The sequence below is a fragment of the Pleurodeles waltl genome, chromosome 2_2 (assembly GCF_031143425.1).
Source record: "Pleurodeles waltl isolate 20211129_DDA chromosome 2_2, aPleWal1.hap1.20221129, whole genome shotgun sequence".
NCBI classification, from domain to species: domain Eukaryota; kingdom Metazoa; phylum Chordata; class Amphibia; order Caudata; family Salamandridae; genus Pleurodeles; species Pleurodeles waltl.
The window spans coordinates 195,502,866-195,516,666 of NC_090439.1; the positions used below are offsets into that span (position 1 = coordinate 195,502,866).

The following is a 13,801-nucleotide window of genomic DNA, read 5'->3' on the forward strand; positions in this document are numbered from 1 at the left end:
GATGCCATTTTCAGGGAAAAAGCCACAAGCCTTCTTCTGCAGCCCTTTTTTCCCATTTTCTTTTTTTAAACGAAATTTTTACAGTATTTTGGCAAATTTTTTGGTCTCCTTCAGGGGGGTACCTCTAGGATCCCTAGTATGTTGGAAAAAAGGACGCGAATTTGGTGTGGGTAGCTTATGTGGACAAAAAGTTATGAGGGCCTAAGTGCGAACTGCCCCAAATAGCCAAAAAAAGGCTTGGCACCTGAGGGGGAAAAGGCCTGGCAGCGAAGGGGTTAATATAGTGCACATATCAAATCCCATGTTTTTCTACAATGCTTTTCCCTGTGGCCATATGCAATGGGATTGAGCTCCAAATATTTTTAAATAGCCTTTTGTTTAAATAATTAATGCACTTTAAATGATAATGTGGCATGAACCATAAATGCAGATGTGCAGACACAGAGGCTGTGCACAGCAGGAGCATTTGCCACCTGTGGGGGTTGTATAATAATTAACATCTGGCTTTATGTTAAAAACAATGCTGAAAAAACAGTTTAAAGTGACCTTACCGTTAGGAATTTAAATAATCTTACTTTACATTTAAGAAAATAACCTAAGAAATTCATTAAAAAACGAAGGTCAAATTGACCTCATAGATAGGTTAAAATGCCAGTTAAATCAAACTGTTTTGAAGTAACAAAACCACTGAAACTCACCAGTTATAGTTATCTCAGTAACTATTACTTAGGACCTGAAGTAACTATGACTTATACCCTAACCATGCACTGCTAATTAACTTACAAATTACATCACTTATGACGTGATCTATGACATCATTGATAACATCACTGCCACATCTGAAATTACATCATTGATAACAAAACTTTGCACATTGGGGGCATGAGTTATAGTCACTTTAGGGCATGAGTTATAGTTACTTGACATCACTGTAACTGGTGAATTTCAGTGGTTTTATTAGTTTAAAATGCTATATTTTGACACACATCTTCACCTAATTATAACGTCCCTATACACACAAACCATGCCAATTAAAATAAATGTAGCTGTGTTGCATGTTATTGGGAGTGATTACACTGAAAAAAGTTCACACATGTATTACTGCAGTGCAAACATCAGTTTCCATGTTATTACCACAATAACACAGATTTTGATGGGTACATCTAGCTGCATATTCCTTCCTTTACAAAATCCCCAGGTACCAGACTGGTTCTTGCCATGCAGAGAAAGAATGGCACCTGCTTTGGGGAGAAAGGTGCACTGAGCCAGACAAAAGACTACGCAGTCTTGGGACTAGTCTCCGCCACCTGTATTGATGCTCCAAAAGGGATCACAACCTAGGTCACAGTCAAGCGCACCCTTCTGTTACTTGAAAATACATATTAAGAGAGCGCAACACTATATTAAGGGTCCATTTAAAAGAGAATATTCACTGATCACAAGACAGGCATTACAACAAAATAATTAGATAATCACTTTAGATATTGTGAAGTATTCACAAAGAAGTACTTAAGTGGCTGCCTAATATTAAAAAAGAAATTGTGATCACATTGGCCCTCTGGTATTTATAAAGGTGTTGACAATGGGCGCAGCGTACCTTCTGAAGTCAGGTATAAGAGTCTTCACTTATTTGACGACTGGCTGTTGAAGGTGCACTGCCCATGATCAGTCACGGACCACCTCCATAAGATGGTGAACCTCCTGACATTGTTGGGGGTTCACTGTCATCTTGTCGAAGTTACATTTCATCTAAGCCATCTTGAATAGTGTGCTATTCCCTCAGGAACAGTGAGTCCAGGACATTCAGGCTATGATCCTGATGTTTCAGCCTCAGTCCCATAAGGGTGGCTCTGAGGCTTCTTGGTCTCCTACTGTAGGAAAGTAACCTCTTTTTGGCATGGTTACCCCCGTTATCTGCCTGCTGTCAGTATGCTTTGACTGTTTTCATTGGGAAGCTGCTAACCAGGACCCCAGTGATTGTGCTCTCTCTCTCTCTCTCTATAAATCTGGTTGCGTAGGACTTTGCACACCCCACAATTGGCATACTGGTGCCCCCATATAAGTCCCTAATATATGGTACTTAGGTACCCAGGGCATTTGGGCACCAGGGGTTTCCCATGGACTGCTGCATGTATTATGACACCCATGGTGTGTCTGCAGGCCTGCCATTGCAGCCTGCATGTAAAGGTTCATGCACCCTTTCACTACTGATCACTGCACCAGTTCTCTGTAAGTCACCCCTATGGTAGGCCCTCCTAGCCCCAGAGGGCAGGGTGCAGGTACCTGTGTGAGGGCACCCCTTCATGAGCAGAGGTGCCCCTATGAACTCCAGCTCTATTACACTGGACTTCGTAAGTGGAGGGAAGCCATTTTACCCATGTACTGGACACAAGTCACTACCTATGTCAAGCTACATAACGGTAAGGCCGAACCTGGGCATAATCATACCCCAATACATGTTGGCTGTATTGGCTGTATGATTCCATGCACTCTGGGGGCTCCTTAGAGGACCCCCAGCATTGCTCCTACCAGTCTTCTGGGGTTTTCTGGGCAGCCCGTGCTGCTGCCACCCCTCTCACAGGTTTCTGCCATCCTGCTGCTTGACAAGCTCAGACAGAGGAAGGCAGAACACAGAATTTCCTGTGGGGGAGGAAGGTAACACCCTCTTCCTTGGGAATAGGTGTTAAATGGCTTGGGAGGGGAGCCTGCCCAAAGCCACTGGTCTGCTTTGAAGAGCACATTTGATAAAGGAAAAGGGAGGGGCCACTCCCCTGTCTATCACTGTCCTAGGGGTGGTGCCCTGAGCACTTCCAGGTGGCCACTTGATTCTGCCATCTTGAATCCCAGGTGGACAGAGGCCCCTTTGAGCATCTGAGTGGCCAGGTCAGGTAGATGATTTTACAGCCACCTCATGATAGGTGGTCACCCTGCTAGGTGACCAATCCCCCTTCCTAGGCTATTTAGGGTCTCCCTTTTGGGTGAGTCCTCAGATTTGATGTGCAAGATTCCAGCAGGACTACTCTGCATCGTTTACTTCATCTTCTGGCCGCTGGGACTGCAACTGGACACTCCAGGAACCGACAGTCTGCAACTTCAGCGAAGACTCCGCTCTGCAACATTGTTTCCCCGGCAACTGCAACATTTCCCTAGCTGTGCATCCTCTGAGGGCAGCAAGTCTTCAGCCTGCACAAGAAGTAGGAAGGAATCCACCTTGGAGTGAAGGAGTCACTCCCCTGCATCTGCAGGAGCAACTGCAACGGCGACCAGCTGCATGGCTCTTCTCTACTTCAGAACTGGGTGGATCCTGCATCACAGGTTGTGGTCTGGAGTGGTCCCCTTGGTCCTCTCTGCTAGCTATCCAACTTGGGAGACGTTAAGCCCTTGTCTTTCCTTTCAGGACAGTACTCTTGTGCACCGTGAATTTTGCAGCTACCAAGGCTTGTTTGCTCTTCCTCCAAGGGATCTTCAGGCTCCATGTAGCCCCAGCCCCCAGCACTACTTCCTGCAAAGAAAAGTCTCCTCCTGCTGCTCTGGTGATGTGGGACTTCTCTTCAGGTGTGCTGAGTGGGCCTCACTGCGACTGCGGTGCGTGCTGCCAATGGGTTGCCTTTGGGGGCTGCCTCCTCTTCTTGCGACTCTCCCGACTGCTGAGGGTCACCCTGGACACACCTCCTTGGGTCGAGTCCGCTGAGCCTTGCTAGTCCTCTTCAGTCTTGCAAAACTTATTTTTGTCTCTTGCATTTGCCAAGGTTTTTTGGTGGTTTTCCAGCACCACTGACTGACTACATCTGGACCGCCGATGTGGGACACCACTTGCATCACTCCTGGGACTCCTTTTCATCTCTGGTGCTGCACTGCTGACCTTCCTCATCCACAGTTGACCTGGTCCTGCATCAACAGAAGGGTGGGTAGTGGCTCCTGCCACCACAAGACACTCCAACACGAACAGGACTTGGTCCCCTTCCTTTGCAGGTCCTCTTCTGTCAGGATCCACCTTTGGGTTCTTCCAGACTTGTTTGGGTCTTGCACAATACTTTTCCAAAGTCCTCCTGTTGGATTTGGGGGAAACCAGGTACTTACCTCTGCTCTCCTGGTAGCTGGGGGTCACTCTGGTACTCACCTCTTGGGGTTCCTAGTTCCTCCAACTCCCTTCTACTGATTCCACTTTCTTGGGTGGGGGACTGCAATTCACATTCCACTTTTTTGTATCTGATTTGGCCCTCACTGTTTACCCATACTTTTGCCAATGCTTATTGCTTTCTATGCTCTTTACTGGTTGCTAATGTGTATATAATAGTGTGTTTACTTATCTTCAGTTGGGGGGATTGCTTATTCAGTATTCTAATATTTGTGTTACTATAAAGCACCTTTATTTTTGTAACACTATGTGGTTCTTTCATGTGTGATAGTGTTGTGTGACTAGAGTGGTATTGGGTGAGCTTTGCAGGTCTCCTGGATAAGCCTTGGCTGCTTATCCACAGCTACCTCTATAGAGCCCTGGCTTCCGAGACACTGCCAACATCTCACTAATTGGGGATACTTGGACCTGGTATAAGCTGATAACACCACAGGTGCTCACCACAGACCAGGCCAGCTTTCCCCACCTATTTTGTGGCCAAATGTGGGCTCTGCATTGGGATCTGCAGTCTCAGTTGTCCCAGCACCAAGGGGGAGCTGTGAGATTCTATCCAGAATTTGTAGGAGACTGCAAAAGATCTGTAGTGGCAGCTGTTTGATCACAAGTGTACCAACAGCAGACCCCTAGCCCACCCAGAGCTGACGGTGGTAATAGATGCATTGCTGCTGGGTTTGGGAGTTCATTTGGGAGAGTTAGTGTTCAAAAGACTCTGGTCTCCAGTGGAGACCTGTCTTCACATCAACCTTTTGGCGTTGCAGGCCATTTTTGATGTTAAATGCCTTCCTGACATCCATCAAGGGAAGGCAGCTTCAGGTTCTCGCACTCCATGTGGTACTGAAACTGCCAGGATGGAGTGGGGTCCTGGGCTTCTGTGGAGGAGGCCCTGCACCTCAGGAGTTGGCTGAATCCATCAGATCATTTCCCTGATTGTGCACCACCAAATGTGATCTTTGAGCACCAGGGAGGATGAACTTAGCCGGACACGAATGGCATTTGCACCCGGAGGTAGCACAAGACCTCCTGCAGCAATGGGGAAACAATGACTCGATCTCTTAGCCACTGCTGAGAGTGCACAATTTCATCACTTTTGCATGCTGGAGTTCCCAAGACTGCTCTGTGCGTGTCATTCTAACTAGAGTGGAGCACCATCCTCACTTATGCCTTCCAGCGCTCCCTCTTGTGCCCTGACTTTTGAAGAAAATCAAGAAGGACTGTCCTCAAGTCATTCTAGGGACTCCGGGTTAGGCTAGGAGAGAGCATCTGACCTTCAATCAGGCCACTTCAGGAAGATCTTCAGTCATAGTAACAGGGCAGGTTCTTGCATCTGCGCCTGTGCAATCCACATCTTCATGCATGGAGATTGAGAGGTGGCAGTTGACTGCATTTGTTCTTCTTCCTGAAGTAGTGGATGCCATCCTTGCACCATGAGACCTTCTACAAAGTCTGCTTGCGCTAGATGCTGGGACACTTTTGTGGCATGGTGTAGCACCCGTAATATTTTATCTGTCTGCCCTTTTAGCCTTTTTGCATTTACCTGACCAACCATCTTTGTTCAAATCACCTGTTGTAGTAAGATTTCATAATAGTTTACTTGAAATGTTTTCTCCAAAACCCTTTGTGAGAGTGTGGGATCTTAATTTGGTCTGTACATTTCTTTTGTGCACCTCTATTAAAATAATGTACAGCTCCCCTCTCATCGCAGTAACTTCAGTTTGTCACATGAGTGAGTTTCACGCTCTTTCAGTCAAGCCACCCTGCACCACCTTCTTTCATGAGAAACCGGTGCTGATTGCAGCAAAGACCATCAGTTGGACAGTCATCTTTTGAGGGTTTCTCTGAGGAAAGGAAAGGCAAGGCATTGCAGCAAAGGACTTTGTCCGGGTGAGTAGTCCATTGTTTAGAGGACTACTACTTGTTGGCTAAGAAGTAGCCTCCAGAAGGACACAGGGTCCATTCTATCAGGGGCAAGGAAGATAGAGGACTTGTCGAGGATATTTGTCAGAATTAAATATAGGCATCTGTGCACACATTTATAAAGCATTACTGCCATGACATGCAGATGCAATGGGTAGGGCATTTTGTACATTCAGTCCTGCAGGGTTTTTCTGGTATGAGCCGTCCAATAGACCCACCACCTGGGAGGGTTTTGCTTTGTTGCTTATTCTAAAGGTGAGGAATCACACTCCAACCTCCCAGTTCTGTGGAATGGTCTATTTTCCATCTAAACAAGGCCTCAAATAAAAGATCTGCAAACTAGCACAGATATTTGTATTTTGGGCTCTGCCTCACACGGTGCAGAAGAGTCAAGAAAGGAATGGGCGTTAACTTCCTTTGGTGGTGCTTACATGCGGCTCCAGCTGTCATCTTTGGGGGCAGACCTTGGTCGAGGCAGTGCTGCACAGCACCACATAATGGCAGATAGGACTCTGCTGAAAACTCAGCCAGATTCGTTCTGGCACCTGGGGGTATTCTACTGGTGAGAAATCTGTGCCTATAGAGTATCTAATAGAAAGACTGTTACCAAAGGTAAGTAATTCGTTTTTTTTTACATGTTTGCCACCTCACAATGTGCATTGCATATTGACTTTGCACAGATGTTTTTTTGCCATGAGTTAACTGCTTGCATCAGCAATTTGCTTTTCTGGATACATACCTTATTTTAAAACTAATATATGTCAAACATTGCCAGGATAATAGACATATGTTTATAGTGTAATAAGCTATTTATTGCCACTGAAGGGGAGGGGGAGCATAATGATCAAGTCGAGGCTGCTTCTCTTGTAAGTCATGTCAACGTTGTATTTAGGAAATAGATTTAAAAAATAAAAACATTGAAATTCACTTAAAAAACAAAGGTTGTATTACAAAAGCATAGAAATGCACCGGGTATAGTTAGTTAACTCAAATAACTATTACTTGTGCACTAAGATAACTATAACTCACGCCCCCACCATGCAGTTTTTTAATCCAAAATGTTACTGGAAATATTACATTGATATTATCAATTATATTATCAAAGATGTCATGGGTACTGTAATTTGTGAGGTAATTATCAGGGAATGGGAAGCCCCAACCTCTTTCTCAGCAGTAGGTGTGTAGATAGGAATGCTGCCAACACCGAATGAATAACGGAAGCAGCCAAAACCTTTTTACAGCCACAAACAGCATCACTTCAGTGGATCACCGCCTTGCCCAGAAGAAGCCAATATTATTGTACAGCCACAAAGAGCATCATCTCCATTACGGCACACATGTTCCAATGCACTGAGCTGCTGCGGCTCCTCCCTTTACACACAGCGCCACGAAGCAGGTGCTCACGCACACCACCAATCTTCTGTTCTAGCTTCAGCATATGAGCATGGTTTTAGACTGAACTGCAGTAGCATCAGGTGCCACAAGTGACAGAAACCTCAAGCATTTGGTGTGTTCTGGTATCAGTAGCACACATAAAGTTAGCGTGCAGCGTGTGTGTAAGCTACACATAACATTCAAGTAGCTTGAAATTATCCAACACCTGTGGCTTACTCCAAATGACTGCAGTTACTCACCGTCCGGTGTGGCCTCCTGTCCTACTACTGTGTTGGTGGCTCCATATGCTGCTGATTAGGAGTAATGTAAGAGTTGTAGAGAGCAGATGCAACTTTCCCACACCATGGCACGGCGTGGACAGATCATACCACTTAGATTGTGAGGAAAAGATTCCTATGAACGTAATTCATTCCACCTTATACTGGGTGGCAAGTGGGCAAATAAAGCAAGAGAAAGTTTGAATAATGTTTGAAATTATATGTATCATTTTATATTGAGAAAGATGTTTGATTTTTGTTTGAAGAGTCTCCTACCGAGTTCATTGTAGCAATGGAGCGGTCCGTTGTGCACTACGTTTGAAAAGGCTTCTCCAGAGTTCATTTTAGTAATGGAGCAGTCCATTCTGCATGGAGTGAGCACACCGGAAACAAATTACTAAAATAATTTTGGCAGTTATGTCTATCACTTTTTTTTAAAGAAAGCTGTTTGATGTCTTTGTAAAGAGGCTCTTACTGAGTTAATTTTAGTAATGGAGCGGTCCGTCGTGCACATCGTTTGAAGAGGTTCCTCCCAAGTTTATTTTAGCAATGGAGCAGTCCATTGCGCACGGCATGAGCACCCTAGAGACAGTCTGCCATCGGCCCTTGTGGAAGCAAGGGAAATGCCTCCTTTGACTGTTTTCAACACACCAGTGTGGCAGAACGGTCACCCATTTTAAAATGAAAAAAGTAGTCCTGAAATTGACAAAAAATGACAGCTGCGTATGGTTAAAAAGTAGTAGGGCGGTGCTCTCAGTGAGGGCTAAGCACCGGAAGAAGCATGACGTATGCATGCCCTTCACAAATGGGGATGCTTCAAAATGGAGCGACGATGGTGGCTGCAAATAGGGAGGCTGTCGGCAGACTGAAGTCCGCCATGTAGATCACATCAGTCTTCGATTCGAGATGCGCATGTGCGTCTAGAGCCCAGACCTAATGATGATATAATATTTCCTAATAATTTATGGTTTGAGAAGTTTAGCACCAGCTGGGATTTTAGGAGGTGGTTTCGACGTACCCACTATGTTGATAAACTTAGTGGCTATTATATAGTTTAGAGATCTTCTGCCGAAGACTAAGCAGTTGTTAACCAATTTGATTTGCTGTAATGAACTTGCTTAGAATTAATAACCCTCACAACTGGACAAGAGAACGTTTGGTCGGTCTTTAAGGAAATTGCTTTTCAATGTGAATGTAAAGTATGTCAATCTTGAATCCTGCTAAACCCAGTTGTTTCCTCTCAGGATATCTCCAAGCTTTTTTTTTTAGATCTATCACTTCAGTGTTTTACATGTGACATATCTTTTTCTTGGAATAAGCAGTACCTTTATTATTTTGCTACATTGAAATTGATAAAATAAACATACATTAGAAATCACATTCTGCTGCAATGAGAAAATTACCCAGGTAGTTTTACAAAGATTTCGGGATTCCATGTATTACATAAAATGTAGCTACTGTATGTTCTCCCATCTGGAGTATAATGTGAAATGCAACCTAATCTAAATATTTAATGTCTTCTTCCAGACACTGAAAAGTGGTGAAGTGCGGGAATTGTGGCTCGCAGACCTTCAGTACTGTTTCAACGTCTACCTTACATCACAACCATCTAATTAGGCGTTACCGAAAGAAAGCTCGAAATATATTAGGACCGTAAAACCTCTGTTGCCATCCTACTTTTTTGTAACTTGGAAATACCTATACAAAATATTAAAAATGATAACATGGAAATCAATAAATGTTGTGTTCTGCATTATAAGGTAATGTTTTATTTTTGTGCTTTACAAAAGTGATGTGTCACTAAGACAGTAAGTAAAAATGTACTATGACAGGGAGAACGGATTAGTGTATTAACTGTATGGCAGTACCAGTCATTAGGACTATTGCTAATTTTTCTTTACTGCATTAAACTAGTAACCAGCAAACAACATCACAAAAAGCACAAATCCCAGGAGGCTCTGGGATTAGGCTACAAAAGAGCATTGCCAAGATAAACCAGTGACTGTCTATGTCCTTTATAAAGCCTGTGGTCCAATGCAATCGCAAATGTTTTTTTTTATTATTCGGTAGCCATTTAGGTACTTCTTTACAGATACTAAATAATATCTTAAGTGCTTATCAATTTTTTTTTGTTGTAATGCTTGTCTTGTGATCAGTTAATATTATCTGTTAAATAGACCCTTAATATGCTGTTGTCATCTCGTAATATGTCTTTTCAAGTAACAGAAAGCTTGATTGTGACTGAAGTTGTGATCCCTTCTAGAACAACCACACAAGTGGCTGAAACTAGTCCCAGGACTGCGTAGTCTTACTTATGTCTAGCTCAGTGCACCTTTCTCCCCGCAGCAGGTGCCATTCTTTCTCTGCATGGCGGGGGTTGCATTACAGGACATGGCACGCATGCCTTCTAGGCTTTTTCTATAGTCCTCCACTTGACCACTGGCAGACTCAAACTGTGGCAGAAATGCACCTAGCACCAAATATGGGGCCCCATTTGTGAAATAGCTAAAAACGTGCTCCGTGTCCTCAAACAGGGACAGTTTTTGAACTTGTAAGACACTATACGTTTGTGGCAAAGTATGGAAGAGTGCATGGTTTTGAGGTTGCTGCTGGAAATGTATGCTTTAGTTAGGGCAATCAACAGTAAAAACCGGCTCAATAGATCATTAAAATAGTCCCACAAATAGCAAAAAAAAAAAAAAACGGCCCACACTGCGACCTGTCAGACCAGCCTAAGGCTAGTATGACCCTGACCACTGGTGCTGCAGTCCTTTCTCGATATGGCTTCCTCACTCCTTTAGTTTCTGTACTTGAGGCAGTGTCCGTATTTCTTCTGTTGCAAGGTAGGCAGCACCGCCACACCATTTTACCATTGTCCTTAGGAACGGAAGCCATATCTACCTGTTCTTGTGCTGGGCAGGCATTTCTATTGTGTATTTCAGTAAGATAATACTATTTACGTTTGTTTTAAATAAGCCATTCAGTATATAGAAAAAAACACTACTCTTTACCCGGTCCTTCATCTGTAACAGTCCTCAACAATAGGCATTCTAGAATGTTCCTTTGTTTGAAGTCTGCTTTTTTTTCAGATCTATTGTATCATTGTTCACCTGATGGCCACTTTACATCCTGTTAATTCATTTTCCACTTTTTGGTTTTATCTATGTGTTTTTCTAACATTGTATTTTGAAGGGGTGTAGTTTCCAACATAGCTGAATTGAGAAGTGTACCTTTATATTATAGCGTGTCTTATACTTGCCTGGCTAACAAATTTCTGTAAATGCCAGAAGAGGATTGACACATCATATCTGCTCACCCGTGGCGGTCACTCTGGATCCAGCACTTCCAACAAAAAGCACTTTCTAGGCACCAAATATAGAAGACAGGTTGGTGGGAAGGGGGCACCACACTCTGCCCCTGGAGACAACTGGGGGCACTCGGGTCTGATGAGAAGCAGCAGGCCAGCTCATAGGGGTTCTGGGCATAGGTGGCAGTTTTTCTGGTGACCTAGTAGGCCACAGGCCAGCACCTCAGTAGGGCGGACTCTATGGTGGTTCCCGGCAATTCCTTGCAGGAGTATCTGGTGTCCAGTTCATTAGCCCATCAGTGTCTAAAATTGTGGGGGGAAACCCCCTGTACTTATATTCATTTTGCACAGTTTCCACAAAAGGGGGAGAAGGGGTTCCAACCGGTTAACCTATTCCAGGACTATCCCCGTTTTCCTCCAGCACTGGCTCTAGACATCAGCAGGGGGGCAAGCACGCCCTTTGTGTGAGGCCAGGGCACAGCATTTACAAATGCTGGTGTGCGCTGCCTCTACAGCTCCCAGCCCAGGAAGACCATTCAGTATGCAGATGCACTCTTGTGACACCTCCACCCTCCCTATGTACATGCTGTCTGAAAAGTATGGACAAAGCCCAGCTGTCACTGCCCCAGACGTGGATTGGAGTCAAGCTGCAAAACACCAGTGTCATAAGCACAGAGAAATGCCCACTTTCTAAAAGTGGCGTTTCTATAATGATAATAAAAAATACACCTATGCCAGTAAGCAGCCTTTCTCACTACCATTACAACCATACCAAGCATGCCTATGGTACCCCTCATAGATTAGAAAATACCACTGAGACATATGTTAGGGCATTTCCAGTGCAATCCTATGAGAGAGGCAGAACTCACCGTAGTGAGAAACTAGGCTGTTGATCACTACCAGGACATATAGTACATAAAGACATATGTCCTATCTTTTGCATACACAACACCCTGCCCATAGGGCTAGCTAGGGCCTACCTTTGGGGTGACTTAAATGTAGTAAAATGGGAGTTCCAGGCCAGGCAAGTAAATTTAGATACCAGGTCCCTATGACAGGAAACTGCGCACGCAGGCTCTGCGGTAGCAGGCCTGAGACAGGTTTGAAAGGCTACTTCTGTGGGTGGCGCAGGCTGCCCTGCAGGCCCACTAGTAGCATTTAATTTATAGGAGTGGGCATAGGGATATCAGTGTACAAGGGACTTACAGGTAAATTAAATGTGGCAATTAGGTGTAAGCCAGTCATACTAAATTTAGCATGGAGAGCACATGTACTTTAGCCCTAATGAGCCATGATCTGATTCCTAGAGCCAACACAAAAAGGTTCAGAAAAATAGGAGGATGAAGGCAAACCTTTTGTGGATGACCCTGCAAAAAGGGCAAGGTCCTACAGAGATTGACAGACCTGTAGTCCCCAGCCCTAGTCGAAACAATCAGAGGTTGTGCTGAGCTTCTCCATGCTGATGTACAACTTCATTTTGACAATTTGGTAGTCTCAAGTTCCCCTTTTTATATTCCTTTTCCAGATAATGATGTGATTGAGTGTCTCTGTTTTTGAAGTTTGTGTTCTGGGGATTGCCTACTTGGAAGGGCCCATTTATTTGTCTTGCTTTTCCTTCAGAGAGCAGTCTATCACTGTAGGAGTGTCGTCAAACTCATTGCCCCAATCACATGTCATGGGAGTGACTAGAGGATCAGACCTGGATGTCAGCTTCAGTGAAATATGTATCAGATGGTTACAAAGGGCCCCAGCTGTACTCTTTACGATTCCCTTATCAGCCCCATCTTGTTCCTGAGGTGTGCCTGAGACCCTTTGACCAGTGACTTCTCTTTAAAATCAGATTTTGCAAGAATTACAGTTCCTTAAAGTTGATAGCTCCACCTGGGGCTATCACTGCATCATGATCAACAAAACCAACAGTTCTGGCCGGCCGCGGGCTACGGTGTTGGGAAGACCCACAAACAGTGCCTTTATATTTGCAGGGTGTTGTGATTCTCGCGATGAGATCTGGAGAACGGTGCTGCGGTGTCAGTTCTTAAGGTCGGTGTAGGGGTCACTGGGCCCTTAAAAGTCACACGCGTGGAGATCGAACGCCGGGCTAATGAAGTCAGGAGCGCTGTCATGGATGATGTCGGGGCTGCGGTGCAAAGTGGGACGATGCGACAAGTGGTGCCCACAGGTCACGGTGCAGGCAGCGGCTCAGTGATGGTGTCCATCAGGGTCGGTGACACCAGGGCTTTAGTGTGAAGTGCGACATTGCAACATGTGGCGTAACCAGGTCACGGTGTAGGTAGTGGCATTGTCGTAGCTGAGGTGATGTCGTCGGTAGGCCCAAGTCAGTGGTGCGGCACGGGATGGGCTCCGTGCAGAATCCATGGGTCGAGGTGCAGGCAGGGTCACCTGGTGACGACACTGGAGTTGATGGTGCTGGTGTCGGTGGCTCAGGGCTGTGGTGCGGGACGGTGCCTCGTGTACCTCACCAGTGGTGGCGCTGATGTCAGCAGGAGCAGCTGCGTCAGGGATGCCCAGGCTGCGGTGTGAGCAAGGCAGAGCCCGAGTGGGGGGCCCACAGGTCATGGTGCAAGCAGCTGCACGGTGGCAGCGTCAGATGGTGGCATTGATGAGGGTTGAGGTGCGATGTGGGGAAGTGCGGCTCCGTGCGGCGGCGGAAGATCAGGGTGCAGGCCAGCGCGTCGTTGGTGGCGTTGCAGTGGTTTTTCTTCTTGAACAGCACAAAACACACAGTTCCCAGTGCTGTAGGCAGATGAAACTGAAGTCTTCTAACAGGAG

The 13,801-nt window shown here is 45.3% G+C and overlaps 1 protein-coding gene across 2 annotated transcripts in view; it reads left to right on the plus strand.

The window, feature by feature from the left end:
* TEX10 (testis expressed 10) overlaps positions 1 to 9,463 on the plus strand; it is a 646,375-nt gene extending 636,912 nt beyond the window's left edge. For both annotated transcript variants that reach the window (XM_069219626.1, XM_069219625.1), the window contains exon 14: positions 9,232 to 9,463. In XM_069219626.1, the coding sequence (XP_069075727.1) occupies positions 9,232 to 9,321 (90 nt within the window). In that variant the 3' untranslated portion in view covers positions 9,322 to 9,463. The remainder of the gene's footprint in view (positions 1 to 9,231) is intronic.
* Positions 9,464 to 13,801: the final 4,338 nt, after the last annotated feature.